This window comes from Condylura cristata, unplaced genomic scaffold (assembly GCF_000260355.1).
Source record: "Condylura cristata isolate star-nosed mole 26May11 unplaced genomic scaffold, ConCri1.0 scaffold00020, whole genome shotgun sequence".
Lineage (NCBI taxonomy): Eukaryota > Metazoa > Chordata > Mammalia > Eulipotyphla > Talpidae > Condylura > Condylura cristata.
In genome coordinates this window covers 19,607,619-19,635,316 of record NW_004567121.1, presented here as the reverse complement: position 1 = coordinate 19,635,316, position 27,698 = coordinate 19,607,619, and the positions used below count along the sequence as shown (strand labels likewise).

General features: G+C 42.6%; 1 protein-coding gene and 1 long non-coding RNA gene across 3 annotated transcripts in view; one reads left to right on the top strand and one right to left on the bottom strand.

Moving 5' to 3' along the window:
* Nucleotides 1-27,698, top strand: part of GALM (galactose mutarotase (aldose 1-epimerase)) — a 52,690-nt gene that overhangs the window by 3,576 nt on the left and 21,416 nt on the right. For both annotated transcript variants that reach the window (XM_012727553.1, XM_012727554.1), the window contains exons 2-4: nucleotides 4,981-5,135; nucleotides 10,449-10,655; nucleotides 15,057-15,138. In XM_012727553.1, the coding sequence (XP_012583007.1) occupies nucleotides 4,981-5,135; nucleotides 10,449-10,655; nucleotides 15,057-15,138 (444 nt within the window). The remainder of the gene's footprint in view (nucleotides 1-4,980; nucleotides 5,136-10,448; nucleotides 10,656-15,056; nucleotides 15,139-27,698) is intronic.
* LOC105853888 overlaps nucleotides 1-27,698 on the bottom strand; it is a 70,589-nt gene that overhangs the window by 39,789 nt on the left and 3,102 nt on the right. The window contains exons 2-3 of the long non-coding RNA XR_001145642.1: nucleotides 2,784-2,841; nucleotides 2,462-2,630 (exon numbers count right to left, since the gene is read on the bottom strand). This is a non-coding gene — a long non-coding RNA (uncharacterized LOC105853888). The remainder of the gene's footprint in view (nucleotides 1-2,461; nucleotides 2,631-2,783; nucleotides 2,842-27,698) is intronic.

Below are 27,698 nucleotides of genomic sequence, written 5' to 3'. Positions count from 1 at the left end.
TGGGGGCTGTCACTTTTTGTAGTTCTGATTTGATATAAAAGCTTAGTGACATGAAGACAGTGTAAAATAGAGTTGTCTTGCAGAATTTTTCAAGGACAATTGAGAGTGATGGATGGATTCATCCATAAATACTCTTCATCTACATCAAGGGCCTAACTTTCAGTTCTTTTAGTATTGCTAAAGATGCTATTTTTACAATTTTTGTTTCTATGAACTTATTGGCTGTTGTCAGAAAGCGGCTCTTTCTGAGGAATTCTTGAAGCCTGTAAAACAGCAGCCTTGTTGAATTTGTCTTTGTCTCTGATGCCTGCCTATGGCTGGCATAAAAATAGAAGCTTGGGGTACACTTGTTGAATGAATCAAGTTCTGAGTCAAAAATAGATATAGCTGGAGAATTTTTAGATAAAAATTCCACTTAACATTTTTGAGATCCTGAAAAACACACATTATATGTTATCAGGGACTTGTAAATCAAAACAGGAACAAGCTCTATTAGAATCACTAGATCGAGTACTACGGCACTAAATGTTACAGAGGATGTGGAGCGATGGTAACTCTCACGATTGCTGGTGGGAGTCCAGAATGGTACAACCACTGTGGGACACAGCTTAGGGGTTTCTTATAATACTAAACATACTCTAACCACATGATGCAACAGTCATACCAGATCTGAGGTCTTTACTTAAAGGAGTAGAAGATGAATGTCCCCTCAAAAACCTACAGATGGATGTTTATAGCAATGCCAAAACTCAGAAGCAAACAAAATGTCTTTCAGTAGATGGATGGTGCATAGAGACAATGGGATATCATTGAGTGCTAACAGTAAATAAGCTATCAAGTCATAAAAGACAGAGGAATCTTATGCATATTACTAAGCAGAAGACTGATCGGGAAAAGGTGACACATTGTATGAGTCCAACTGTAGACATTCCAAAAAAAGCAAAGCTATTGCATAGTAAAAAGATCAGAGGTGAGGGGCCCTACCTGATAGTGCAGTGGGTTAAAGCACAGCACTGTGAAGCTATTCGCAGCCACTGCAGCACAAGTTCGATCCCCAGCAAGGAAGCTGACCCACATGGCATGGCAGACCTCCCCTGTCTTATTTCAGCAGTGTATTTCAGTCCAGCAGCCTGTTCTGCTCCCCACTCTATACTCTGGTGAATCCCCTCATCCCCCTCCTCACATCTGGCCTGTACCCCAGTTCTGTATGCAGAAGTAAATAAATCTTAAAAAAGAAAAAAAAAAGGTTAAAAAAAAAAGATCAGAGGTGGAAGGAAAGGGAAGGATAAATAAGCAGAACACAGAAGACTTAGGGAAATGAAACTAGTCTGTGTGATAGAATAATGGTGGGTACGTGTCACTACATCATCCAAACCCGCAGCATGTACTGCACCAAGAGTGAGTCTTGGTGAGCTATGGGCTTTAAGGGATAATTACATGTCAAAGTAGGTCCTCTATTGTTATCAACATACCACAGTGGTGGGGGGTGATGATGTGGGAAGCTATGCATGGGGGGGGGCAGCAGAGGAAACTCTGGGTAAAATCTGTATCTTCTGCTCAACTTGCTGTTAATGTAAAATGTTTAAAAACTACTAAACAGAAAAATCAAGAAAAGAGTGTTTGGCCCTCTGGGTCTCCTTTTAGTTACCCAAAAGGGACGTTAAAGGTATAGCTTCAGGTGACCCTCCCTGGTGGCTCAACGGTTAGGACCCAGCACTGCAAGCTGTTGGCAGTCGCTTCAGTGCAAGTTCGATCCCCAGCCCCGGAGGTGATCCACATGGCGCTGCAGCCGGCTCCTGTCTGGCCACTGCTCCCCTCAACAGTGTACCTCGTCAATCTGCCTGTTCTGCTCAGTGAATCCTCTCACTGCCCCTGTACCTCTAGCCTGTACCCCAGTTCTGTATGAATAAAAAGAAAAAAAAAGGTATAGCTTCAAACAAAGCTTAGTAGGTAAAAAGATGGATGCTGGCAGAGAGATCAGCCTGACTTGTGCCAAGGGATAGTACTCATGTCAGTTACCCAGAAAGCCTTGTGTACTGGGAGCCAGCCAGCCCCATCAAATCCTGAGTCTGCCTCTAACCAGCTGTGTCTTTTTTGAATTAATTAATTTTTTCTTTTTACATTTTGTAGCACCCATAATTTTACTACCATATCGCCCATGAACCATCTCCAGTTCCCTTGTGTTGTTCCCTTCCCTGTTGTGAATCCCCTTCCTAGCTGTGTATTTTAAGACAAGTTAATTAACCTTTTGTCTTTTGCTTCCAAAAGGAGGGTAGTAATGGTGGCTACCTCATGAAAGTATTGTATCAGTGAAGTTAGTTACTTTTAGAAAGTGGCTGAGACTGAGGTCATGCTTGGTAATGTTAACTCTAATAGCCCATGGGGAGGCCTCTGAGGAAACCTGCAAGTCAGCAAGAAAGGGAACCAGAAAGGGCCTGAAAGAGAATGATTAATGTTTTACTTTTGCCCATCCAGTTGAATCATGGAAACTTGTGACCGATGAGTAGCCAATCAGTCCAGGGTCCATATTCTAGTTAAACATAGATCATAAGCTTGAATCCTGGTCTCCTGATTCATAGCAGTTGGGGTGAATCCAGCTCCAACGAAGGGGGAAGGAATTCTGAGAACATCTGAGCAAAAAAGAGAGTAGAAAGTTGTCTTGATGATAATAGTAAAAATAATATACCTCCAAACCTTACTCTCTGCCATTATAATCAAAACTAGAGGATTCTAACGGAGGAATTTAAAGAAAAACCCTGGAATAGCCCCCAGTTTATGCTTACCAGTATACATGTAGCCATCCAAAGGAATAGGTAATCACTCAGAGAGATTGGAAGACATCTGACAGATAAAAAGTCACAAATCAGCGTGTAAAGTATGATTCTCTATGTAGAGTGTGTGTTTGCAAATGTTTTTTATATTAAAGATTCATTTTATTTATGCATGCATGCAAGAGCTGGGGTTCAGGCTAGAGGTGAGGGGGAAGGGAGAGTGACAGGATTCACCAGAGACAGAGTGGGGAGCAGAACAGACAGATTGACTGAAATACACTGCTGAGGGGAGCAGCAGGTGAGGCAGGAGAGGTCTGCTGTGCCATAAGGGTCAGCTCTGTGGCCAGGGATTGAAATGGTACTGCAGTGGCTGTGGATTGCTTCATAGTGCTGAGACTTAACCCCTTATGCCACCAGGGAGAACCTGTTTGTATGTTTGGATGTGTGTTTAAATCTGTAGAAAAACACAATTGGAAGTGTTTATAAAAAGCGGAAAACAAAGTGTTAGCAGTGGTTATCACAGGAAGAAGTTGAGAATTGTAAGAGGGTTTTCATCTTTTTTTTTTTTAATAGAAAGATTTATTTATTTATACACATAGGAACTGGGGTACAGGCCAGAGGTGCAGGAGGTGAGAGGATTCACCAGAGACAGGTTTTCTTGTTTATGAAGCTTGGCTGATTAAACGAATAAAAACACAGAAAACCCAGTTAAATTTGAATTTGAAAAAGATGTTAAATATTTTTAAAGATTTTAAATGTAAGTATGTCTAAAGTGTAATAATAGAAGGAATAAACTTACTTTAAAAAGTTATTCATGGCCCTCCCTGGTGGCGCAGCGGGTTGGAGCACTGCACTGAGAAGCTAAAAGCCACTTTCGCATGAGTTCGATTCCCGCCTGCCCCGGAGGTGACCACATGGCGTGGCAGACCTCTCCTGACCCGCCCGCTGCTCCCCTCAGCAGTGTACTTCATCGATCTGCCTGTTCTGCTCCCCACTCTGTCTCTGGTGAAGCCTCTCACCGCCCCTGAGCCTCTGGCCTGTACCCCAGTTCTGTATGTACAAATAAATAAATCTTTAAAAAAAAAAAAAAGTTATTCATAGAGCCCTCCCTGGTCGTGCAAGGTGGTAAAGGTACGAAGCTATCTGCAGCCACTGCAGCATGAGTTCAATCCCCAGCCAGTGAGGTGACCCACATGGCACAGCAGACCTCTCCTGTATCGCCTGCTGCTCCCCTCAGCAGTGTGTTTCAGTTAATCCACCTGTTCTGTTCTCCACTCTGTCCCTGGTGAATCTTCTCACCCCCTACACCTCTGGCCTGTACTCCAGTTCTTGGATGCATGGGTGAATAGATCTTTAAATAAACTTTTAAAAAGTTATTCATAGCTTATCTGAAATTCAGACTTAATTAGGCTTCCTGGATTCCCTCTGAGAAACCCATTCTCCTGTGCGTCATTTAACCTTCATTAAAGGTTATTTTCATGGATTAAATATAGGATTTTAAAAAGTAAAAAGAGGGCCCTCCCAGTGGCACAAGGGGTTAAACTGCAGCACTATGAAGCTATCTACAGCCACTGCAGCACAAGCTCGATCCCCAGCCCTAGAGCTGACCCACATGGCGCGGCAGACCTCTCCTAACCTGCCCTCTGCTCCCTCAACAGTGTATTTCTGTCCATCTGCCTGTTGTGTTCCCCACCCTGTCTCTGGTGAATCCTCTCACCCCCACACCTCTGGCCTGTACCCCAGTTCCGTATGCATAAATAAATAAATCTTAAAAAAAAAAAAGTAAAAAGAGAAAGATAAATAAGTTTCCTTTCAATATGATTTTTAGTTAAGGAAATTGACTGGCCTAGAAAAAAAGTAGCATGTATATACTAATACCCCAAATTTATAAAAAAGAAGAAATAAAGTACATCTGTGTGTAAACTCATTAGGGAAGGGTAAACATCCCTTTAGTGATGAATTAGGATGGTTTAAATTTCTTCTATGCATTTTATAATATCCTTTAAAAATGTTTACAAAAAAACATTCCTTTTGGAAAGGGAAAAGACTGTATGTGAAGAACACCATTTTTTCTGTGCTTCCACAATGACTGGGATATATCTATTTTTTATTAGTTGCAGCATCCCCTCTGAAAAAGAGGTGGGCAGCAGTGTGAACCTCACCTTTGGTATGAAGTCTTAATAAACAGTGCCGTCCTCTGTCCTTGCAGGGTACCTCCAGAAGCAGCCCTACTTTGGAGCAGTGATTGGCAGAGTGGCCAACCGAATTGCCAAAGGAACCTTCTCGTTGGACGGGAAGGAGTACAAGCTACCCCTTAACAGACCACCCAACAGTCTGCATGGCGGAGTCAGAGGGTTTGATAAGGTGAGTCCGGGGCATCGACAAGTTCCCCCTGGGCACCCTACTCAGGTACTGCAAGCATACCTCTGTTTACGAGGCTTGGTCCTTAACCCTGGGGCAAGAGCTTATAAGATGATATAGGGAGAAAGGTAATTCTGAGGAGCAGATTCACTGGACCTGTTCCAGGACCCATCCTTCTCTAGCTTATCTGACTATAACAGGCAGATTATTTAAAAAAAAAAAAAATCAATGGATTTCGACTTAGGAGAAACAGGGAACAATTTTTGCACAGTGTTGAGACCAAGGAATCAGGTTGCCCGTCGGTACAATAGGAAAATGGATTCAAAATGGTACCTATCACTCCCCACAAAAGGCGTTTTAATATATTATCTGTAAACCTTACTAAAACCCTATATTCTCTCCAAATGAGAAATCTGAAACTCTGAAAGGCCACAGAACTCTACGTCGACTGCCTGGAACAAAGGTCTCATTCTGCACTAGAATGGCTGGCACCCCCAGCCAACACACCCACGCAATATGGCACCACATCCAGGCTTACTCTTCCACTGGAGTGCCTCATGCCTCAGAGTTACCTCTGATTCTGGCCCCGCTTTCTACATTAAAACTCCTGTTCCCCAACTGAATCCCTGAAAAAACAAGTGAGGAGAGCAAACTGATTGCCGTGCTTCTCCCTGAGGTAGACAGCCTGGCCTTCTGCTTCCTACCTGGAGGGAGTCAATAGGGTATCCCTACTGGCTTTCTTGGTAGTCTAGTTTCAGATTATGAGGAAGATAATTTTAGTTAATGTTCCTTTAAATTATACCACCCAGGTTTCTTCCTAGACAAGATCCTAGGCAGCTAGAGATCACCACCGCTTCTTGTTTGCCTGTAACCACCACCGGTCCTGGTGAAGGAAGTTGGTCCCTCGGTTTCTCTGCCCTGCCTCTTTCTGTTTGTGGCATCTCCCCAGACCGCTTGAGCTGTACCCGTTTTCTCCTTGAACGGTCTCTTCACACCAAGGAGGCATGAAGGCAGGGGGCTTCTGGAATATGTCAGGCTTGTGGGCAAACCCCAGCCAGAGGAAGTTAGGGCTGGCTCTGATTGGACAGGGAGTGCAGAAGAGTTTCTAGCACCTTGTTCCTGTTCCCTCTTTTCTCCTACTGTGTTTCCTGTAATGTTGCTCAACATGTATGTGCCACAGGAACATAGCCATCTGTGGAGTACACGTGTCTTTCAATGCCTCCTGAGCCACTTCAGTGAACCATAGAGCACAGTAAGACACTGTGAGATTTAGATCCTTGAGATTTAGGGTGAAGGAGCCAGACCCTAACATACGGGTGACCAGGGGGCTACAACACGTCTCATAATATTGGTATTAGTGGTGTGCTATTAGAAATGGGTTTGGACAAATGAACAGCACCTGGGGAAGTGGGATTTTAAACTGCCCTCAGTGGAAAACTAGCATTTTATTTATTCAGTAAGTGGATATTGGTGAGAATAACTATGCAAGAGGCCAGAGAGGGATGATAAAGGATATGGAACCTTGTAATGGAAGCACTAACAGTCTCTAGACAGTGGGTCTAGATAGAGTAATCCCGGCACCATCAGATGAACTTGTTGCATTTGATCTCAACAATTAATGTGTAATTGGTGGCTTGCAGGCATGTGTGTGTGTGTGTACACACTTCTCCATTTATATTAACATGTTGTTTTAAAAGATGAATTTTGAATAAAATGACAGGACCAGAAATGAAATAAGCAGGTACAAGAAATAAGAGATACAAATTTGGAAATTTTCATAGGGAACAGGCTCAGAGCATACTCCCATGAATACAGATTATAATTCCCATGAATTATGTTGATCTGGTAATATTGGTTTACACATCAATCTTTGCATTATGTCCTAAAAAGGAAAAATAAGGTAGTATTCCAATATTGTATTTCTAAAATTTTCTATTTGAGGAATTCTTGCTTTGTTTTTAATCACACATAAGCCAGTGTTTATATTTAAAGTGTCTTGAAAGTTCAACTTTTCTGGGAGATAATTAGAGTGCAAAATTAATTTTTTACTAAGGTCAGTGAATTTGTTTCAGATAGCAGCTGCTTTCACTGTAGGAGAAGGTACAGACCTCCACTCCTGCTGAGCTCCCCTTCCTGGCAAATGCAACAGCAATAAGAAAGATCCAAGCCAGGGTTTCTCTGGTAGTGCAAGAGTTAAAGTATCGGTGCCATCAAGCTCTCATCAGCCACTGCAGCATGAATTCAATCCCCAGCTAGGGAAGTGACCCAAATGGCACAGCAAACCTCTCTTTTCTCGTCCACTGCTCCCCTCAGCAGTGTGTTTCAGCCTGTTCTGCTCCCCATTCTGTCTCTGGTGAATCCACTCACCCCCACATCTCTGCCCTATACCCAAGTTCTTATATGCATAAATAAATCTTTAAAAAAAAAAAAAAGAGTGCTCCAAGCCAGTCAGGAGTAGGTGGGCAGGCCACTCCCATAGCCCACAGATGCTGCTGTCTTTCAAGTCTAAGGGAATAACAGTTTTGTTTTGTTTTTTAAGATTTATTTATTTTTGCATACAAAATTGGGGTACAGACCAGAGGCACAGGGGTGGTGAGAGGTGAGAGGATTCACCAGAGACAGAGTGGGGAATAGAGTACTCAGAAAGATGAAGTACACTGTTGAGGGGAGCAGCGGGCAGGTCAGGAGCGGTCTGCCACACCATGTAGATCACCTCTAGGGGTAGGGATCAAACTCATGCGGGAGTGGCTTTAGCTTCTTAGTCCTGTGCTTTAACCCGCTGCGCCACCAGGGAGGGCCCGGGAATAACAGTGTTTAGCCTCAACACTTCTGTTGAAAATGGAGAGTCAGACATAATACTCACTGAAACTAAACTGTGGAAGAGTATAGACTCTCAGACCCAAGTTTGAATCCTAGCTCTGTCACCCACTACATGTGGTCTTTAAATATAGTCTTTTGGGGTTTGTTTTCATTTTGAACAACACGCATGAAGTATGAAAGAGCCCTGAGATGTGGACGGTGGACAAGGGCAAGTTAACACCACTGAACTGAGTTTGCTCACCAATCAAATGGGGATGAGAATTATGGGGGATCATATGAAATATGACATATTCAGAAGTTTTGACAACCCAAGATGGAATTTGCTTCAATCCCTTACCTTATAAAATGATTTATGCAAAGTACCTGGTCAGTGGCTGGTAGGCACTTCACTAAGGGTGGTCTTGTGACTGCACAGGCTCCTTTACTGGGTGATTCCTGGGCTTCCCTAAAGTACTAGGGACCTGGGGGGTCACCTTGCCCTCTGATTGTATAAAGTGAGGGAATAGGCACAAATCCTCCTTTCTGATCATCATTAAATACAAACAGTGGTACCTGTCTTTAAGTTAGCTCTGTGTGTGTGTGAAGCTTCTAGCAAAGTGCCTTGCTTGTAATAGACACTCAGTAGATACTGGCTTTCCCTTCCCTAGAAGCGTAACGTGGGGCCCCTAAAGCAAAGTTGTGGTGAACCACTACGTTAATACAAGATGAGTCCCTATTTCTGAAAGCAAAAAGCTTTTAGAAAACTTTTCTTCTTTATGTTTGTTTTGCCACTCTGAAGACAGTATTTTCTAGAAAAACAAGCAAGTTTCAAGATCTTTTGTTCTAATACCCACAGTCATACAGGGAACCAGAAACAAGCCCAGCTTCCAAATCGAGACTTTTGTTCTTGGCTTCTAAATTTTAATTTTTCTGAAATAACATTATTTAGTCCCAAAGATTTCAACACCACAATAGTTGCTAAGCCGTAAAGTCATCACTGTTTGTTGGATAAGTTATACAAAAACACATTGAGATGTCTTGTGAAAAGTAGTAGAGGTCTCAAAGTAGAAAGGAACCACAACTAGGACAGATCATTTTACTAACTTAACACCAAAAGTTCAGTCTTACAATCTCACATGTGGTTGCAAGATGGGAAAAGGTGAAGGGATTGCAACAGTCAGAGTCGCCCTGAGCTTGTGGCCTGTGTGTGCATTAAGGCAACACCGGGTCCAGCAAAGAAGAAACTCACTGAGCCCGAAGGTTTCAAACATAAACTTGCAGCTGGGGTATTTAAGGCGGCCCTCGAGAGGTTTCTTCTCGGCATTCAAGGCTCTTTTTTTAAAAAAAGATTTATTTACTTATGTATACAGAACTGGGGTGTGGGGTCGAGGGTTTGCAGGGGGGTGAGAGGATTCACCAGAGACAGAGAGGGGAGCAGAACAGGCAGATGGACGAAGTACACTGCTGAGGGGAGCAGGTCAGGAGAGGTCTGCTGCGCCATGTGGTCACCTCTGGGGCAGGGATTCGAATTCATGCTGAAGTGGCTTCAGCTTCTTGGCGCTGTGCTTTAACCCGCTGCACCACCAGGGAGGGCCCCGAGTCCCTTTTAATAATGGCCAATATTTTTGCTACACCTGGTATGTCAGTTCTGTGCCAGATCCTTTCCAACCCACACTGCCCAGGGTCAGTCCCAACAGGAACTGGAAACTGGTGTCAGCAAGAGGGAACAATGCCTCCCCCGCGTGAGGGGGCGAGGGGCCCAAATCAGGACTCTTGACTTAGAAGCTAGAAATGCTTCCTCATGGAGCAAGTGCCTCTGAGTTACTTGGAACTCTGCCCAGAGAACATAGAGAACTTCAGTGTTTTTACAAATATTTCTAGCCCCAGGAGAAAGGGCTGATTTATGTAGATTATTTTTAATACTTTTAGCAGATATTACAATATCATGTCTATGAGAACAAGGTGCCAAGATTTTTAAAAAATTAAAGAAAAAGAAGAAAGTACTTCAGATAAATTTAAAAAGGGGGCATGTAGGAATTGAGAGTATGTAAGAGCAAAAAAATTTTTTCTCCCAAAAGTCACTTTTAGGGACTCACTGGTAGGTGTAAGGGGTTAAGTCTCAGCACTAGGAAGCTATGAGCAGGCACCACCAGCTCCATCCCAGCCAGGGAGTGTCCCATGTGGCACAGCAGACCTCTCCTGTCCTGCCCGCTGTATTCCAGTGTATTCCAGTACATCTGCTTGTTCTGCTCCTCACTTTGTCTCTGGTGAATTCTCTCACTACCCCCTCCCACCTCTGGCCTACACCCCAGCTCTTATACCATAAATATTTAATCTTTTTTTAAAAAAAGCAAAAGTCACTTATAGGCATAAACAAATTTTTGAGTAATTTAAATCCAGGCCATTGATCAAAACCATCTAATCACCTCCTCTCCTGCAATCAGTTCTTTGATATTGAATGTGGCAGTTAGCTTGACACTGGAGTGACTGACCAGCTTTGAAAACACTTTTTTCTAGGTCCTCTGGACCCCTCAAGTGCTGTCTAATGGTGTCCAGTTCTCACGTGTCAGTCCAGATGGTGAGGAGGGCTACCCTGGAGAATTGAAAGTCTGGGTGACATACACGCTGGACGGTGGGGAGCTGGTGGTCAACTATCGTGCGCAGGCCAGTCAGACCACACCTGTCAACCTCACCAACCATTCTTACTTCAACCTGGCAGGTCAGGTAAGTGAACTTGCTCCCCTGCTGGAATATGGAATATAATTTGCTTCTTTTCTCCTCTCTGGTGCTTTCTGGAATGACCTATGGGAGAAACTAGAGAGACCAAATCCAGTATGGAATTACTCTGGTGATGGGGTCACCCCTTCACCCAAATTGATGAAAAAATTGCCAGCAGATCAGCTGGCACATAGCATCAGTAGATGGAGTTCTAGAGGAGAGAGTGAGTACATTGTCCTGAAAGACACTGATCTGTTTCTCACATGCTCAGACAAATAACTAGATATTTCAGGGACTCCTCATCTAATGTAATGTGTAGTTACCTTTGATGCTCCTGTTGCACTCCTACCCACCCAAATTGCTTTCTATTAATGCACTTTCCATCCTAGGGAGCTTTGCAAATAAATGTGTATGACCCAGGCCCTCCCCCCACCCAGTGTCTGTCTGTATTTGTGTGCTGTCATTGTGCAGCCCACACAGTTCCCCTCAGAGCATCTGCAGACCATGCAGACTCTTCAGAGAACAGTGCAAATACTTAAATTTAAAAGACCCAGCTTCCTTAGAGTTGTGGGCATATTCTCAATTTCAGCTACCTCTGACTACTTTATGAAGTTGTTGATAAAGACTGTAAAGTCAACCCAGCACAGGGAAGGAGCTCTGTGGAAAGACACTTAAGATGGCACCTCAGAGTGATTGGAGTTCATGGCGTGTTTGCTGACATCACCCATTCCCTCTTTTTTTTTTTTTTTTAATTTATTTAGTTATGCATACAGAACTGGAGTACAGGCCAGGGGTGTGGGGCAGTGAGAGGATTCACCAGAGACAGAACGGGGAGCAGAACAGGCTAATCATTGAGGTACACTGCTGAGGGGAGCAGCAGGTGGGTCAGGAGAGGTCTGCCGCGCCATGTGGTCACCTCCGGGGCTACAGATCAAACTGCTAGTTTGCAGTGCTGCGCCCACCCATTCCCTCTTCATGGAAATCATTTACTGTGCTATATGAGATAGAATAAAAACGTTAGCTACAGTAAGCTAGTGGGTTATCTCAGCTACGCATTGTCCACTATCCTTGAACACTTTGGGCGTGATTTCCTACTATGAGGTGAAAGTTCTCCCTTCACTTTTTTTCTTTATCTTCAAGACCTTCCCCATCCTACTTGAGACCTTAAAGGTAAACTAAAAGCCAAAACATGTCCAGCCAGAAAACATGTCTGCAGTAATGCATGAAAGAACCCCTCTTATAAAAATAGGGTCAGACAGAAACTTGACAGAAATAGACAAATAATAAATGGTTTAAGCAGGTGGTAGATTATGCTGGTTTTTTACTATTTACCATTTTTTGGTATACTTTTGCCACATTTATGTATACTTTGTGTACATCTTGTTTTATAATTGGGGGAATCTGTGGGGCAGGGCTAGATTCAGAAATAAAAAGAGAAATTGTGCATGAAGTGTCACCTCTGCCAATGACAGTTCACTGAGGCAGTTTCCATTTACCTCCTGACCGGAATCCTCCACCCTTCTAATCTTACAGAGATGTGGAGTGGCAGGTATTTCTGGATTTTGATCTTTTCCCGGGCTAGCCATATTCAGTACCATACTACCTCATGATGCTGGCAGCAGAAACAAGCCTCCGCCAGTTAGCCATGCTGTTACAAGGGCAAATAACTGACACTCTGTTGATAGTTTTTCACGCTCAGTGCAGTTTTTAGTAAATTCCATGAGCTTTTCAACAGCTTATTATAAAATCAGCTTTATGTTAAATAATGTTGCCCTTTTGTAGGCTAGTGGAAGTGTTCTGAGCCAGGTAAGGTTGCCCTGGGTAAGCTAAGGTGCCGTGGAGGTTAGGTGTGTTAAATGCATTTTTGGCTTAGGATATTTTCAGCTTACAATGGGTTTATCTTGTGGTAACCAAGGAAGAGTTCTATTCACACAATGGAACAGCACTCAGCACTGGTATGAGCACTGAACAAACAGATCAAGGAAACAGCCCCAAAGTCCCTCCCCTCATTTTTGTTCTGGTCGGTCCCAGAGGCCTCTTCGGTACTGTCAGTACCTCAGAGACATGAGAGGCGGGAAGGAGAGCCTTTCAGGAGAGACATCCCCTATGCTGAGATTGCTCAGGCAGGGATGTGGCCCTGTCCCCTTTTGGACCTGCCTTCCTAGGTCAAAAGAGTGGCCCAAGAAGTGGCTGAGGTGGAATGCATGGAGGAAGGAGAGGCTTCTGCCCTGACCTCTGCCCACCCACCCCACCCCTCCCAATCATGTACTGTCACTGGGCAAATACAAGAGAATCATAGTTCTTCACACAAGCCTACTCATAGTGCAATTAAGCCAATTTCTGTTAGGTCTGGACATAGATTCTCATGGTCTTTAAAATCTTGGTCTTGGCCTTTATCCTCAGGACAACTCTATTTGATTATGTGTCCTGAGTCTTTCTGGGTGCAGAATCTGTTTCCAGGTAGCCCACAGCCTCTCCTTGATTGCTCCTTGGAACCAAATAACCCTTCCATTTAGCTTAGCTCAGGGTTTCTCAGCGGTTCGCAACACTGACATTTTGAGCCAAATAATTCCTTGTTGTAAGGGTGGGAAGATTGTTCTGTACATTGTAGCATGTGTAGTCGAACTCATGGCATCTTCCCAGCAGAGACCAGCAGTGTTACCACCCCCAGAGATGGCCACCTACTATCTCCAGACATTCTCAAATTCTGTCCTTGGGGCAAAATCACAAGGTCTTACTTTGTTTTTGAATACTCACTAAGCAAAAGGCTTGTCTGCTTCCCTTCCCACATCTTCTGCTATGAGGTTTTAAAATATGCTTCTATTACTCATAAAAAATAATCATTTTGGGCCCTCCCTGGTGGTGCAGCGGGTTAAAGCACAGCACTAAGAATTTTAAGCCACTTCCGCATGAGTTTGATTCCCGCCTACCCCGGAGGAGATCCACATGGCGTGGCAGACCTCTCCTGACCCGCCCGCTGTTTCCCTCAGCAGTGTACTTCATCGATCTGCCTGTTCTGCTCCCCACTCTGTCCCTGGTGAATCCTCTCACCCTCTGCATCTCTGGCCTGTACCCCAGTTCTGTATGAATAAATAAATAAATCTTTTAAAAAATAAATAATAATCATTTTATTTAGAAAGGTACATGTCTGTTTTCTAGTTCATAAGAAGCACAACATATCTTTACTAAATTTGTTCCTCCCCAGAGCCTGGACAATGGAGGGCCATCATTAGTCCAGTTTTACACCCAAGGAAATGAGTTTCTAGGACACCAAGAGACATCCCTAGAGCCCTAAGCAAGAGATGCAACTAGACTGTAGGTCTTCAGATCACTGACCAGAAGGGGACCCAGTTCTGACTCCTGGGTTTCTGTCACATGTCAAGGAGTGGGTGTTCTGGAGGGAGCAGGGCCACAGCAGGGGTGACAGAGAGCCCACTTCTTGCAAGCCTGGGCGTGATGCCTTGGCCATCAGCAGCACCTTCCAGGTCACCAGCCCTTGTTCTTATGATCAAGGCACATGAGAAGAGTGGAAGAAGGCCATTTGCTAATGAGCCAACGTTTAAAGTTACTGTTTTCACTGAATTTTCAGCTTCATAATTCCATTTAGAAAAGAAAGTACGGCCCTCCCTGGTGGTGCAACGGGTTAAAGCACAGGACTAAGACTAAGAAGCTAAAGCCACTTCCACATGAGTTCGATTCCCGCCTGCCCTGGAGGTGACCACATGGCACGGCAGACCTCTCCTGACCTGCCCGCTGCTCCCCTCAGCAGTGTACTTCGTCGATCTGCCTGTTCTGCTTCCCATTCTGTCTCTGGTGAAGCCTCTCGCCACCCCTAAGCCTCTGGCCTGTACCCCAGTTCTGTATGCACAAATAAATAAATCTTTAAAAAAAAAGAAAAGAAAGTACACACTGGTTTCCCAATTGAAATCTTCTTCCAAATTTACCAGCTGCTATTTTGAGTTCTTGTCTACCTGTACCTAATATTTTAATCCACATGTTAATCAGAGGTGAAATGGGATTTCTAAGTTTCTGTCAATGCCTGAAAACATGAAGTTATAAATCAGGGTCTTCCTGGTGTCACAAGGGTTAAAGTCTCAGCTATCAAGCTATCTCCAGCATCTGCCACATGAGTTCGATCCCCAGCCAGGGAGCTGACCCACATGGCACAGCAGACTTCTGTTTGGCCCGCTGCTCCCCTCAGCAGTGTATTTCAGTAGATCTCCTTGCTCTGCTTCCCACTGGGTCTCTGGTAAATCTTCTCACCCCCCCCCCACCTCTGGCTTACACCCCAGGTCTTGTACGCATTAAACAAATAAAAATAAATGTATAAAAAATGAACTAATAAAGCAAATACATAAAATAAGGCTAAACATTAAATCTTTTCTTTCTTTATCTTTTCCTCCCCAGGGTTCCTCAAATATATATGACCATGAAGTCACTATAGAAGCTGATGCTTTTTTGCCAGTAGATGAAGACCTGATTCCTACAGGTTGGTGAAGTTACACTTTTAATGTTAATGAAGGGCTGATTTGAGGAACATTGAGATTTCACTTATCTGATTTCATTTTCCTGTTGGTATGTCAAACAGGTGTACCATGATTATTCATTTGTTTTGATTAAAATTGGGTGACCACATGATTTAATACCCATACTAGGACACTTTTGAGAGAGAAAGGGATGCTATTTAATAATAAAACCAGGGCAACAGACGTGAACTAGAAGAGTCTCCAACCAACTGGGTCATATTGTCATGCTAGCTAAGACTAAGACTCTCAAAGTTCTCTGTTAAAATGTGAATTTGTTACTTAACACCTTAGCAGATATAAATCTTGCCTGCAACATAACCTCACACACACAGAACACAATGTGGTTTTCATAGACAAGAGAAGGGTAGGTAAGTTTAACCGTAACAAAAGACAAATTCAGGTAAGTCACATCTGAAACACAGTTTGGGGGTTGGGGCAGAACAGGGAGTGCAGAGCCTCAAAAGAGAAGGTGAGGAGGTGTGAAAGTCAAATCTTGTGTGTGCGTGTCTCCTAAGTTAACTGAATGAAGATCATCTTGATTATTATTACTTGGGATCAAAAGTATCTTGTTTCAACTACTCAGCAATCAAAAAAGATAAACGCATGCCATTTGCGCAACACGGATGGAACTAGTAGGGATTATACTACATGAAATAAGTCAGAGAGAGAGAGAGTGATGGGAAGTTGTCGTTTACATGTAGAATATAGAGAAACTGAACAAAGGGTCAAGAAAAAGACGCGGTTTGCAAGCTGGCCGTAGATTTGAGGCAGGCAGACAGCAGGTGCAGGGAGCAAGAGGGACCGAGACAAGGGACCGTGGCGATGGGTCATAGGTGCTGATTGATGGTGATCTCCCACCACAGTCGAGGGAGAACTGAAAGAACCACATCTCTGGGGAGAAATCAAGTATGGTCCAAAACTAAATAACAATGTAAGAAAATAAATAAATTTAATAAAACAAGCAAAGTAACTTGAATTAAATGGGCACATTCATTTTTGAATTTGAAAGTAGATTAGCAGGAGGTAGGGTAGGTAAGAGATTTCCTTTGGGGTGATAAGATCCTGGAGTTAGTGATGATTTAGACTATTAGTAAATATATTAAACTCCACTGAATTGTGTACTTTAAAAGGGTGAGTTTTTAGAATGTGAATTATATCTCAATTTAAAAAAGAAACAATATTGGTTCGTGTGTTATCTCTGGGACTGAGTGGTTTTTGTCCTTCAGATCCCCGTCTGCCTCCAGGGGCAGATGGATGACAGTAAGTGGCTGGAGGGACTGCTGTTACTTGTGACGACTTACAGAAATTAATTTAAAGTAATTATACCAAGGCAGTAGAGAAATATTCTTTTCAGGACTTTATAGAATCAGAGATCAGTTATGTGTAGATGGCATAGTTAAGAAAACTAAAAACAAGCAGAAGACGAAGGGAAGTAAAAGCAGAAAATTAGAAAGAAATCTCCAAAACACTTTTGCGTCAACTTCTCGTGGTCTGGGAGGGAGGGTCCCCCTCATGTTACTTCCTGACTCCTTGTGTCTGACAGTGAATTCTCAGAGGCCATCTCATAACTCCTGTCAGCTTGCTTGTGTCTTGTGCTCCTTCCTGTTGGCCTCTGTTGAAAGCCCCGTTCTCCATGGCACCTGCTGTGGCAGCGGTGGATAGATGGTCAGGAAGACTTTTCCCTTCATTCCCACCCATGCTAGAGTGCTGCTGTTCTAGGCGTCACATCTGCACCAATCACAAGCTTTGAATGATAGAAAATGGGCAGTTAGAAGACAAGGGCATCGCCTCAGCCAGGTAATCAAGGTTTACATCATCTGTAGTAAGATATATTGACAACACATCTCCCTAATGCATGACACCTCACACAACATAAAAGAGCACACCATCTATGTAGTAGTCTGTGAAGAAAAGGCATGACTTCATACTCCTCAGGAGAAAACATCACATAAATGCAATGGAGGGAGTATCTACAAAATTGCCCAGTATTCTCAACAGTGCCACAGCCATGAAAGAGGCTGGTGAGTGCCATAGAGGAGACCAAGGAGCTATGACAGCTAAATGCAATGTGGGGTCTTGGATTGGATCAAGAACCAGAAGAGGGACATTAGTTGGAAAACTGATGAGATCTAATAAAGTTGCTACTTTAGTCAATAGTATTTTTCCAGGGCCTGGTGGTGCAAGGATTAAGTCACAGCACTATGAAGTTGGCAACCACTACAGCAAGTTTGATCCCAGGCTAGGGAGCTGACCCACATGGTACAGCAGACCTCTCCTGACCCACCCGCTGCTCCCTCAGCAGTGTATCTCAGTAGATCTGCCTGTTGTTTTTTTTTTTTTATTGATAAGATTTTTTTTTTGCATTTTTTAAAATTTTATTTATTACAAAGTTTATTTTTACATCATTTTGTACATTTTTTTTTCCATCTCGATTGTAATCCCCGCGGGTTTCCCATCACCAAATCACCGCTGTGCCACCACCATAGTCCCGTGCATTTCCCTCCCTCCCCCCCCCCCGTTAGATCTGCCTGTTTTGCTCCCCACTCTGTCTCTGGTGAATCCTCTCATCCACCCATCCCTCACGTTGCCTGTCCCCCAGCTCTTCTACATAAAAATAAATAAAATCTCCAAAAAATAAAAACATTGATACATTCATACACTTCCAATGAATAATTAAAAATATATATTATTGTGCTAGTGTTAATTCTGAATATGTGTTTTGAATATGTGTCCATGTTCTGCTCATCCTTCATCCAATGTTTCTTAGTTGTGATCATTGTACTGTGGTTGTGTAGGATGCTGACAGTAGGAAATGGTAGGTGAAAGGTTTACAGAGATGTGCTGGTGTTTTCAGTCTTTCTGTAAGTCTAACATTGTTTCAGATTTAAAAATTTAAAAAAAATAGGGCCAAGTAAGATGCTTACTTAGATACTCGTGTTACTTCAGATAAGGGCTTATGTTTTATTTTTGGCCTCTTTGAAACAGTGGGATTGTATTTACAACTGCTAGTTCAAATTTTTTGAGAATAAAGGTGAGAATGTGAGTTTGCATTCTAAACAATGTTAGCAGCAGGAATTAGAACTCCCTTAAATCAGTGAAGACAAAACTAATTAGACTAGTAATGAGAAATCAAGATAAATAGACTAGGTGTTTGCATCATTGTTTTGAATGTTTTCCTGGCTGCAGGGCTGGGTTAGTGTTTTTCTTGGTAAGTGTCATCTTACATTTACATGGCTCCATAGAAAGCTATGAGTGAGCTGGTCCATCTTTTCCTTGATGCAGAATTATTGCATTGGAACTATGTGCTGTGAACTGTAAGGAAAAAGTAGTGGTGGCTGTTGTTTTGTAATTGATAAGGCAGAGTGTGAACTAAGTAGCTTATAAGTGAAGGTAATAAAGTAAGTGCATTTTTAGTTGTGTTTATTTCTAAATGTTCTGCTATCTTTTTGAGGTTTGCTTAGATGAAAATGGCAAAAAATGCATAATTCATGTTGTATAAAGATTATTTGTCATGATTATAAGAGATAATTGTGGCAGAGTACCACAGGGTTTAGCATGCAATCTAATGGGCTGCCTAAAATTATGTTCATGAATTCAGTTCTGCACCATAAATGGTGTTAGGATCAAATTCTAGACTTTGTGATAATCTTGAACACCTGTGCATTTGAATAGGCTATAAGCTCTCTGAACTCTGAATTACAAGTCCTGATACTGGTGTTTAACTAAGGGACCCTCAGCCAACTAGGGGACTATGTACAAAGCTTTAACATTTAACCTTTCTAGACTCTCATTCCTTTCTGAAAATAGGAAGGACATTGAACACATCGAATTTTATGGAGTAGTTAATTTTCTTTGAAAAAAAACTGAGTAAATGACATGGGGTTGGCCAGCTTCTCATTTTGTCATTAGAAAGTATTCATAACTGCAATGCAGTGTTACAAGAAATAGGGAATTATAGTCAATTAACATTTTTTAATTAAACTAATTGGGATAATAATGAGGAACAGAGGTTCTTTAAAAAACCCCAAACTATCATTTATGAATCATCATCTTTTCATTAAAGAAATAATATTCTAGCACCACAAAAACGTGGAAAATTTAATCTAAGAATAAAGAACAGTTGTATAAATTGAATCATCTTGCTTTTTAAAGAAATTTGATAGTAATTTATTGAAATCTCAGGTTTCCGTAGACTAATGAATATTTTATCATGGACTTATGATTGAGAACCAATAATTGATCTGTAAGGTCACTTATAACTGATATTCTGTGATTCTACAGGGCTCCTGGTATAACATTTACTGCAGTATCCATTATGTTTCAAATCCATTAGAACTCTAGATAAAAGTAAGTTGCAACAATTTCAGAACTCATGAAAAATTCATAGTAGTGCTATCCATGTGTAAATCAGCCCTTCATAGGTTATATCTATTTGTTCAGTGACACAGTATAGGTTTTATTTTCTTCCTCCTTTCAGAAAAATGCTTAAGGCACAAGCTAATAATATGATTCTCTTAGAACTTCCTCCAAAAAAAAAAAAAAAAAGGTGATAACTGATACTCTGCACCTCAGTGATCTAAGAATTCACATACCTGACCCACTTTCTACCAGCAACAAATCTCTAGGGGCCCACTGACATAGAGCCCGTGAGCAATTTGCTTAATTCTGAGATCAGTCCAGAGGACCTTCCTGTTCTTTGGTCATCTGGAAATGTTTCCCGATACTGCTAGAAGTTCAGTCTAGGGGAGGAGTCAGCCAGAATATTATCCATTAATCTGGAAAATAGCAGGATAGAGATAACGAGGAGATCTGGTCTAGAGGAAAAGTGCTATCTAGGGCTCCCAGATAGAGGGATGTGAGTTACATAAAATCTGGAGGGACAAGTAGAAGTTTACTAATCAGCAAAGAGAAGGGTGTTCTGGACGTAGATGGACAGGTGTGGGCAGGGGAAGGAACAGGAGGACTGTCCCCAGGCTACTGGAGCATTCAGGGCATTCAGACAGAAAATGAATGGGCTTGAAGAGCTGATGGGCATGTCAGACATGCAGTCCCTGGGGGGAGGGGGCGGGGCACAGGCCAAGGCCAAGGTCCATCCACACAGAGCAGACTCACAGGTGTTATCTGAAGTCTCAAACTTCTAGTTATCAGCCAGAAATGGACAGAACCACAAGGTCACTTCCCTAAGACATGCAAGAAACCTGTTAGACCAGTCTCACTCCAGTATGAGTTTTGGGGGGTTGATTGGCAACCTCTAGAGATTGTGGTTGTGCTGAATTGAGAAAAAGGAAGATATTGTTTATGAGAGGAGGTCAAATTTTAGGGTAATAATAGCTAACATTTCAGAGAGGACTTTATAAATAAACAACTCTTTGGGGTAGTTTCTCAGTGTTTCCTATATAGATGTGGAAATTGAGGCACACAGAATTTAACTTACTGAGAATTACACAGTTAAAAGTTGTGGAAATTTGGGATTTAAACCTAGGTACTTAACTAGACCTGTGTTCTACAGACCTTGCAGTGTGGTTAGACATTTTAAGAAGAGTTTGGGGTGGGGTGGAGGTAGGGGGAGCGGAAAACAGGAAAGGAGAAAGTAAAGCAGATTAATTTCTTGACTATATATTTAAGATCATCATATATTCAAGAAACAGAAAGTAAACCAAGAAACAAAAAGCTTTTGACTGTTACCACTTCTCATATCCTTTGCCACCTTTTCTGAAAGTCCTTATAACGTCTCTTACTATCTTCTCCCATTTTTCCTTCTCTTTAATTTTATGTCTACTTTTCTGCAGAGGAACAGAAAACTAGGCTTAAAAGAAATTTTATTTTTTTAAAAAAAGAAAAACAGGAACCTCAGAGGGTTTTCTAAAATTAAAGAGTGAACGTGTCACATCTTGTTGGAAAAGAACAACTACAAAACAATTCAACCGTTTTATTGGAAAAGAACAACTACAAAACAATTCAATTAAGACTAAAAATCATTCGTTGTGCCCCTCAGTAAACTTGTAGCTATTGATCTGTTACAGCGTAGTACAATGTTGATGACCCTTATCTGTTTTGTTGTTTCTTGCTTTTCTCATCTGTAAAATCTTATGATGAATTTATAATTGAGAATTCACTTTCTTGAAGTATATAAGTTGGTTTAAAGGTGACAGGAAAATCAACTTTGATAGGAAATTCACAAACATAATAAAAGAAAAGCTTCACCGTTTGCCAGGGCAGCTTCGAGTGCTTTAGAACATTCACTTAGTAGTGAGTTGCCTTATTTAACTAGAAGAATGCTGAGTAATGAGACCATTCTAGACCTTGTTGCTTTCCCTGGAGCAGTTCTTTGGTTTTGGCAAATAACTACTGAACTGCAGAGGTTTGTAGTAAATTTTGGCCTTTTTGCATATAAATGCCTTACTCAGTAACAGTTATTTTGCTGACTACTCCTAGCTGGGGACTTTCCACCCAACATCCTTGTTTATGAGTTTGTTGTTGAAATCTCTATCTCTATGGTTATAAAGTTCTTATTTTTATTTACAATTTCTGGGGGGGGGGGAATCTGTGTTGTAATCATTTTACCAAAAAAAAAAAAGAAACCCCAAACTACCAGGTGGCATAAGGTAACTATGTCTGAAATAGTGCCTCATGCAGGAGAACTTGTGGTGGATTTTCAGGAAGCTCAAGAACTTTTTTTTTTTTTTAAAGATTTGTTTATTTATGCATACAGAACTTGGGTACAGGCCAGAGGTGCAGGAGTGGTGAGCAGACTCACCAGAGACAGAGTGGGGAGCAGAACAGGCCGACTGACAAAGTACACTGCTGAGGGGAGCAGCAGGTGGGTCAGGAGAGGTCTGCCGCGCCATGTGGGTCACCTCCAGGGCGGGAATCATTCATGCTGAAGTGGTGTTAGCCTCTTAGTGCTGTGCTTTAACCCGCTGTGCCACCAGGGAGGGCCCTCAAGGGAACTTTTTGACCAAGAGGTCTCTTATCAGCTTATCTACATCCCTTGAATTGTGTATGTTTGTCCCAGATGCTTAAACTGACTATTTGCAATTTGTCTCTTCATCTGGTGAACCTCCTATTAACTCTCATTCAAGTCCTTTCAGCTTGCTTCTCAGCCTGGATTTTTCTTTCTTTTTTTAAAGATTTATTTATTTATGCATACAAGAAATTAACATTGGATCTTTCTGGATTTTTCTATGACATAAAAATGTTTTCACAGTCTCCTGCCCCTGCCTTTTGTGTCTGTTAATTCTACCCATATTTGCTTTTTATCTCTTTTATGTTTGCCCTTCATGAAAGCTATAACCTGTTTCTTAAGGGAAATGCTGATGCAGATCTGAACTTTGGGGTTATTTTTCACCTTGGTAACAGACACTGGGTAAGTAACTTTCAGGTGATGGAAAAACCCATTGTCATGAGAATGTAGTATTCTTATTTCACGTGGCTGTGATATAGTGAAGGAGGTACCCAGTAAAAGGGGAGCCTGTGACAATGTGTGTTGGAGGAGAGGTGGCATCCTGTCCTCCATCTTGTCTGTCACCAGCTTGCTCACTGGGCATTGTTACCTGAAATGGATAAAGATACCTTGACATTTGTTTTGTAGGAGTATTTATCCTTTCAGCAAAGTTTGGAGGATGCAGCCTATATCATGTGACTTCTCTGTCTTCCCCCTTCTCTCTCACCTAGCTATTAAAAGTCTGTCCTTTCCCAAACCCCAATGGTTACACTTCAGCTAGTATAAGCATATCAGAAGTTACTATTCAAGTACTTAAAATCACCCCCATTTTCCCTTTGGGAAATTTCTACCATCTCATGAGCCCTGGGGGCTTCCTAATGCTGTTGTTAGGCTGGAACACTCAATTGCATCTCAGCTCTTCTACTGATAGAAAAAGAAAAAAGGAGAGAATATTTTGGAAAATGAATAGAATTCACTGCTTAACTTAATAAGCTACTGCTCTGGAAAAAATTCCTCTGAGCACTTAGCATCAGCACTGAAATTTGGAGCATTTGTGATCCTTGCTCTGGGGGATACCGATGCCTGTGTCACGCTGCACGAGCAGGTTTCTGCAAGGCTAAGAGCTCATCTCACCCATAAACACAAGCAATGTTTGCAGCCAAGCTCTCAGTTGCATGTCATCAGTTAACACGCCTTTGTTTCTGAGCTGTTTTGTTTCCCTGCTTACAAAAAATTGTGGCTCACAGAGCATTTGCTACCCCTGAGAATGGGCACACGCTTAGTAATTGGAGGGTGTTCAGGTTCTCTTTGTCCCTGTAGCTCTTCCTATCGATAGAACTCCTTTCTGGCAGCTATTTACCAGCAAAGACAGGCAGAGAATGGATGTCCACAGAGAGAGAGCCGGCGCTCCCGGGCCAGATCTGAGTGCTCCCCCCTGAATGCTCCCGTGCCAGGCTGTTAGCTCCAAGGCCTGAGTCCTGTGTCCTGTCCCGGGGCCACACGAGGAAACTCGTCCCTGTGCCCTCCTGCTCAGGTACTAAGCCGGCTAATGAGGGCAGGTGAGAAAATTTGATCCATCTGTTTCTCCAGGGGTTAATTCATTCCCGGAGTTGTACATATTCCACCCTTTTGCCTTGCAGAGCTGTGAGACTGGGAGACAACCCGGCAGCCGGCCCAGCAAGACAGGCTGATGTCTGCAACAGTGCGAAACGCAGCTGCCTCTGAGGCATGGCTGCATGTACCTTCTTTCTTTTACTTTTGTAGCAGTAGATAAGGAATTAAGAACGCACGAAGGAATGCTTTGATGGGGTTTTAGCTTCTTAAAGTCACATTAATAAACTCCTGTCTTCTTTTTCTTGGGAAACATACCTTATCTTTTTCTGAAAATTGACCCAACACACTCCCACGTAGCCCATCTGTGCTCATGTGCTGTTCTAGCAGCTTTCCGTGTTTGAAAGTTCATTCTAAAATTACATGAAAGCAACCCCTTTTTGATAAAATTAGAATTCTGGTAGGAAGGTCTTACCACAAAGCTGTGGAGAGAAGCCCCAGCAAGACTTTGTGTTTTATTTCAACTTCTCTGGGTTCAACCTACAATTCAGTCGATTTTATAATTACTTCCCTAGGGCAGGTCTAAGTCTCTGCCGTGGAGAAATAACAAATCCCAAATTACTCTCCCAGCTCAAAGATGGTGGAAGTGAGGACTGTTTTGATCTACATGTTTTAATCTTCTGGAGTCTCCTACCAAAAATTCCTTTAGGCTTTATATAATTCTAAAATATTGGAGAAAGCCTTAGTTCCCACTACCCATCAATGCTTCCTTTTTCCTTTTCATTCTACCTCACCCTACCCACTCATAGTATTAGTCATCAAGCACTGCTGTTTTTTGTTTTTAAATATAACTTAATTTTTTTAGAGCATTTTATGTTCACAGAAAAATTGAGAGGAAGGTCTACAGAGATTTCCTGTATGTGCTCTGCTCCCGCATATGCACACCCTCCTGCACTTGTCTCCGCTGCGTTTGCTCTCACTGACAGAACTATACAGTGCGCAATGTCCACCGTTTCCTTTAGGAGTCACTCTTTGGGTTGTGCATACTATGGGTTTGGACAAAGTTATGTGACTTATCTCCATCATTATGGATATCAGTTGGGCATCATAATGAGTATTTTGACTGCCTGAAAATCTTCCAGACTAGTTTCTGTCATCCACTGGCATGCTTCCTGTACTTTGCAGCCTCCCCTGTGTGCCACCTCCCCCTCCCCAGCACCCCACTCACTCCTTTCACCAAGTCATCAACTCCTGCTGATTTTAACTCCTAACTATTTAACTTCTTTCAGATCTGTTGCCCCCATATACAGGATTGATTATATGACTTTATTACTAGGAAATGGTTTAGGCTCTCTTTTTCTCTAGTTATAATATAAGCTTCATAAATTGGGACCTAAATCTGGAGAAGAGCTCACTCCAACTGGAAAAATAAATCCCTTTCAATCTATCTTCCATCTGGTTACTAAACTTCTCTATCTAAAACACAAGTATTATTTTGATACTCTTCAGCTTAAAAAAAAACCTCAGACGGCTCCCAGGCTTAACTCCCAACACTCTGTTCCCACACCTACACAGTCTCAGTGCCTGCCTCCCACCTAGAGAACCAGCCAATGCCTCGTCTCTGCTGCAATCCCCTACTCTCTCTACAACACTCATACCTTTTCCTTAGAAATCTTTCCTCCACTTCGTGGAAACAATAGATACGTCTTGTCCAAGGGGTTTTATAATGACAAACTCTTCAGCTTAGCTGGTACCGCCCTAATTCTCTGCCTCCACAAGTCTTTCTCAGATTATCTATCACATCCAAAGTAGGGAGCCAGAAGGGAACTTCCAATTTGATCTCTTTGGCCTGAAACTAGAAAACTAATGTATGCTAAACAAAAATGTAACCAAGTAAGAGCCAATCTGTACATGCCAGGAACAACTACTCTTTCCTTGTCCCGCACATGATGTCTCTCCACCCTTCTCCTTTCTTTGCATTTGTTTTTAAACATAGTCTATGAGAGCAATACCCTTGCACAACAGGAACTCAGAAAAGATGGGTATAGGTCTCCGTTCTGCTACCCACCAGCTAAACCCTGGAGTTCGCTGGGAAAATTATTGAGGATCCATAACCTAAACTATAAAATCTCTTTAGATGCGGAGGACATAAGTTACACTGTAAGAGCCTGTCCATTTCTAACTGCTTCAGAGACCACATACAACCTCTAACCCAGATATTTTTACCCAGGGCCTTTGCCTGTCTGGGAAGGTGATGAAAGAACTTCGGGGAATTCATGCACCCCTAAATTTCTGTGTAAAACCCTGTTGATTGCATCCTGTTGGTCCACGCAAGGGCTTTCTGGTCCTTTTCTCTCAAAGTAGAGGTGGTTGAGGGTTGCCCTACAATACCTACTAAGTATTGTAGGTAGCAGCAGTCAGCTTGGGTGGCTACCTTTCCTGTTTTCACTTGATCAGATGAATGAATTGACTTCCAGCATCCAACAACCCTTGGTGGGGTTAGGATTCCAGGCTTGGCCATCAGCTGGGTACAGGCTTGCCAAGGCCTCCCTGTGATTGGAAAGCTGAACGTGGGGTTCATTGTCACCCTCAGCTCTGCAGTTCTGGAGACTTATCCCTCTAAGTCCCAGCCTGAGCCCCAAGCTGCTTTTTTATCCATTCCCTGGCACCCATTATGTGCCGGGTACAGTCTAGCCCTGAAGAAGCAGTGTTGAACAAAACAGATATGCTCTGCCTGCATGGGGAAGCTCCAGTCACATACATAACACAGGTCCTGTCCCCCGTGATCACAGTTAAGAAAGTAATTGAATGATGCTAAAAAAGTTAAACTCTGATATTGAATCTTTTTTTTTTTATTATTGAATCTTAAGGAATGTTATTTCCCTTAGAACTGTTTCTTCTATGACAATCCCTCCCAAATTGGGTTGAAGAAGAATCAATCCAGAAACTCCAAGCACCCCTCTGGTAGCAATGATAACCCTCTGGAGGGATGTGTTGCTAGTCTCTCTTCAGACACTGGGCTCAAGAACAGTTTAATGAGGCTCCAGAATAACTCCCTAAGCTACATGAATTGCCTGCTAGAAAACACATCACTGCTGTAAGACTGGCAAACAAGCCAGCATGGTGGAAATTTGGCAGGAAGAAAACTCAAAAATTAGTACTTGACCTAGAATTATGTAATTCCTATGAAAATTTCAGACTGATACCTAATACATTTGTCAGAAGGGGAATGACTTGCTAGACCTGTGCCTGCCCTGATGAGCTGGTGGCTTTACACCCACTCCTTCCCCCACCCCATGTCTAAACAAGGACTGGCTCTAGTTCACACCTGGTGCATTGCAGTCTTTCGAGGTTACCCCATCCAAAAGAGGCTGGCAGATAGCTCTGCTTTGCACAATGGGCGTGAGGCTAACTCCGAGTTCCTGCAGCAGACCTGCCTTCACTTCAGCCAACATTTATGGAGCACCAGCTGAAGGCTGCATAGAGCCTGAGACACTACCACACAAAAATGACCAGCCACCATCCTGCCCATGAGAAGTTCATGGGAAGTAGAGAATCTGCTGAGTTAAAGCAAGAAAGATGAGGCGCCCAGACTGTAGCACTGGGGGTCAGGCACCTACAGAAACAGCACCTCAGAGCGTCTCCTGAAATTCTGCACACTGGGTCTTCACTTACCTCACCTGATCCCAGCCCTGCAGTTGGGTAGTCACGATGGGTGTCTGTGCCATCCTAGGGAACCAGGCTTTTATCTTAGAGCATAGTCTCATTGAAGTGCTTTAAGTCAGAGAATTGACTGAGCAAGATCAGCACTTTTGAATGCCCAGCAACTGGAATAAAGCTTGATAAGAGCAGAGATTAAATGTCTCTGAATAGTCCAAGCAAGAGATGAGGCGAACCTAGGCTAGAGGTCGGTTGGAAGGAATGTAGTTTTATAATTTTTTTAAAGATTTATTTATTTATGCAAACAGAACTGGGGTACAGGCCAGAGATGCGGAGGGTGAGAGGATTCACCAGGGACAGAGTGGGGAG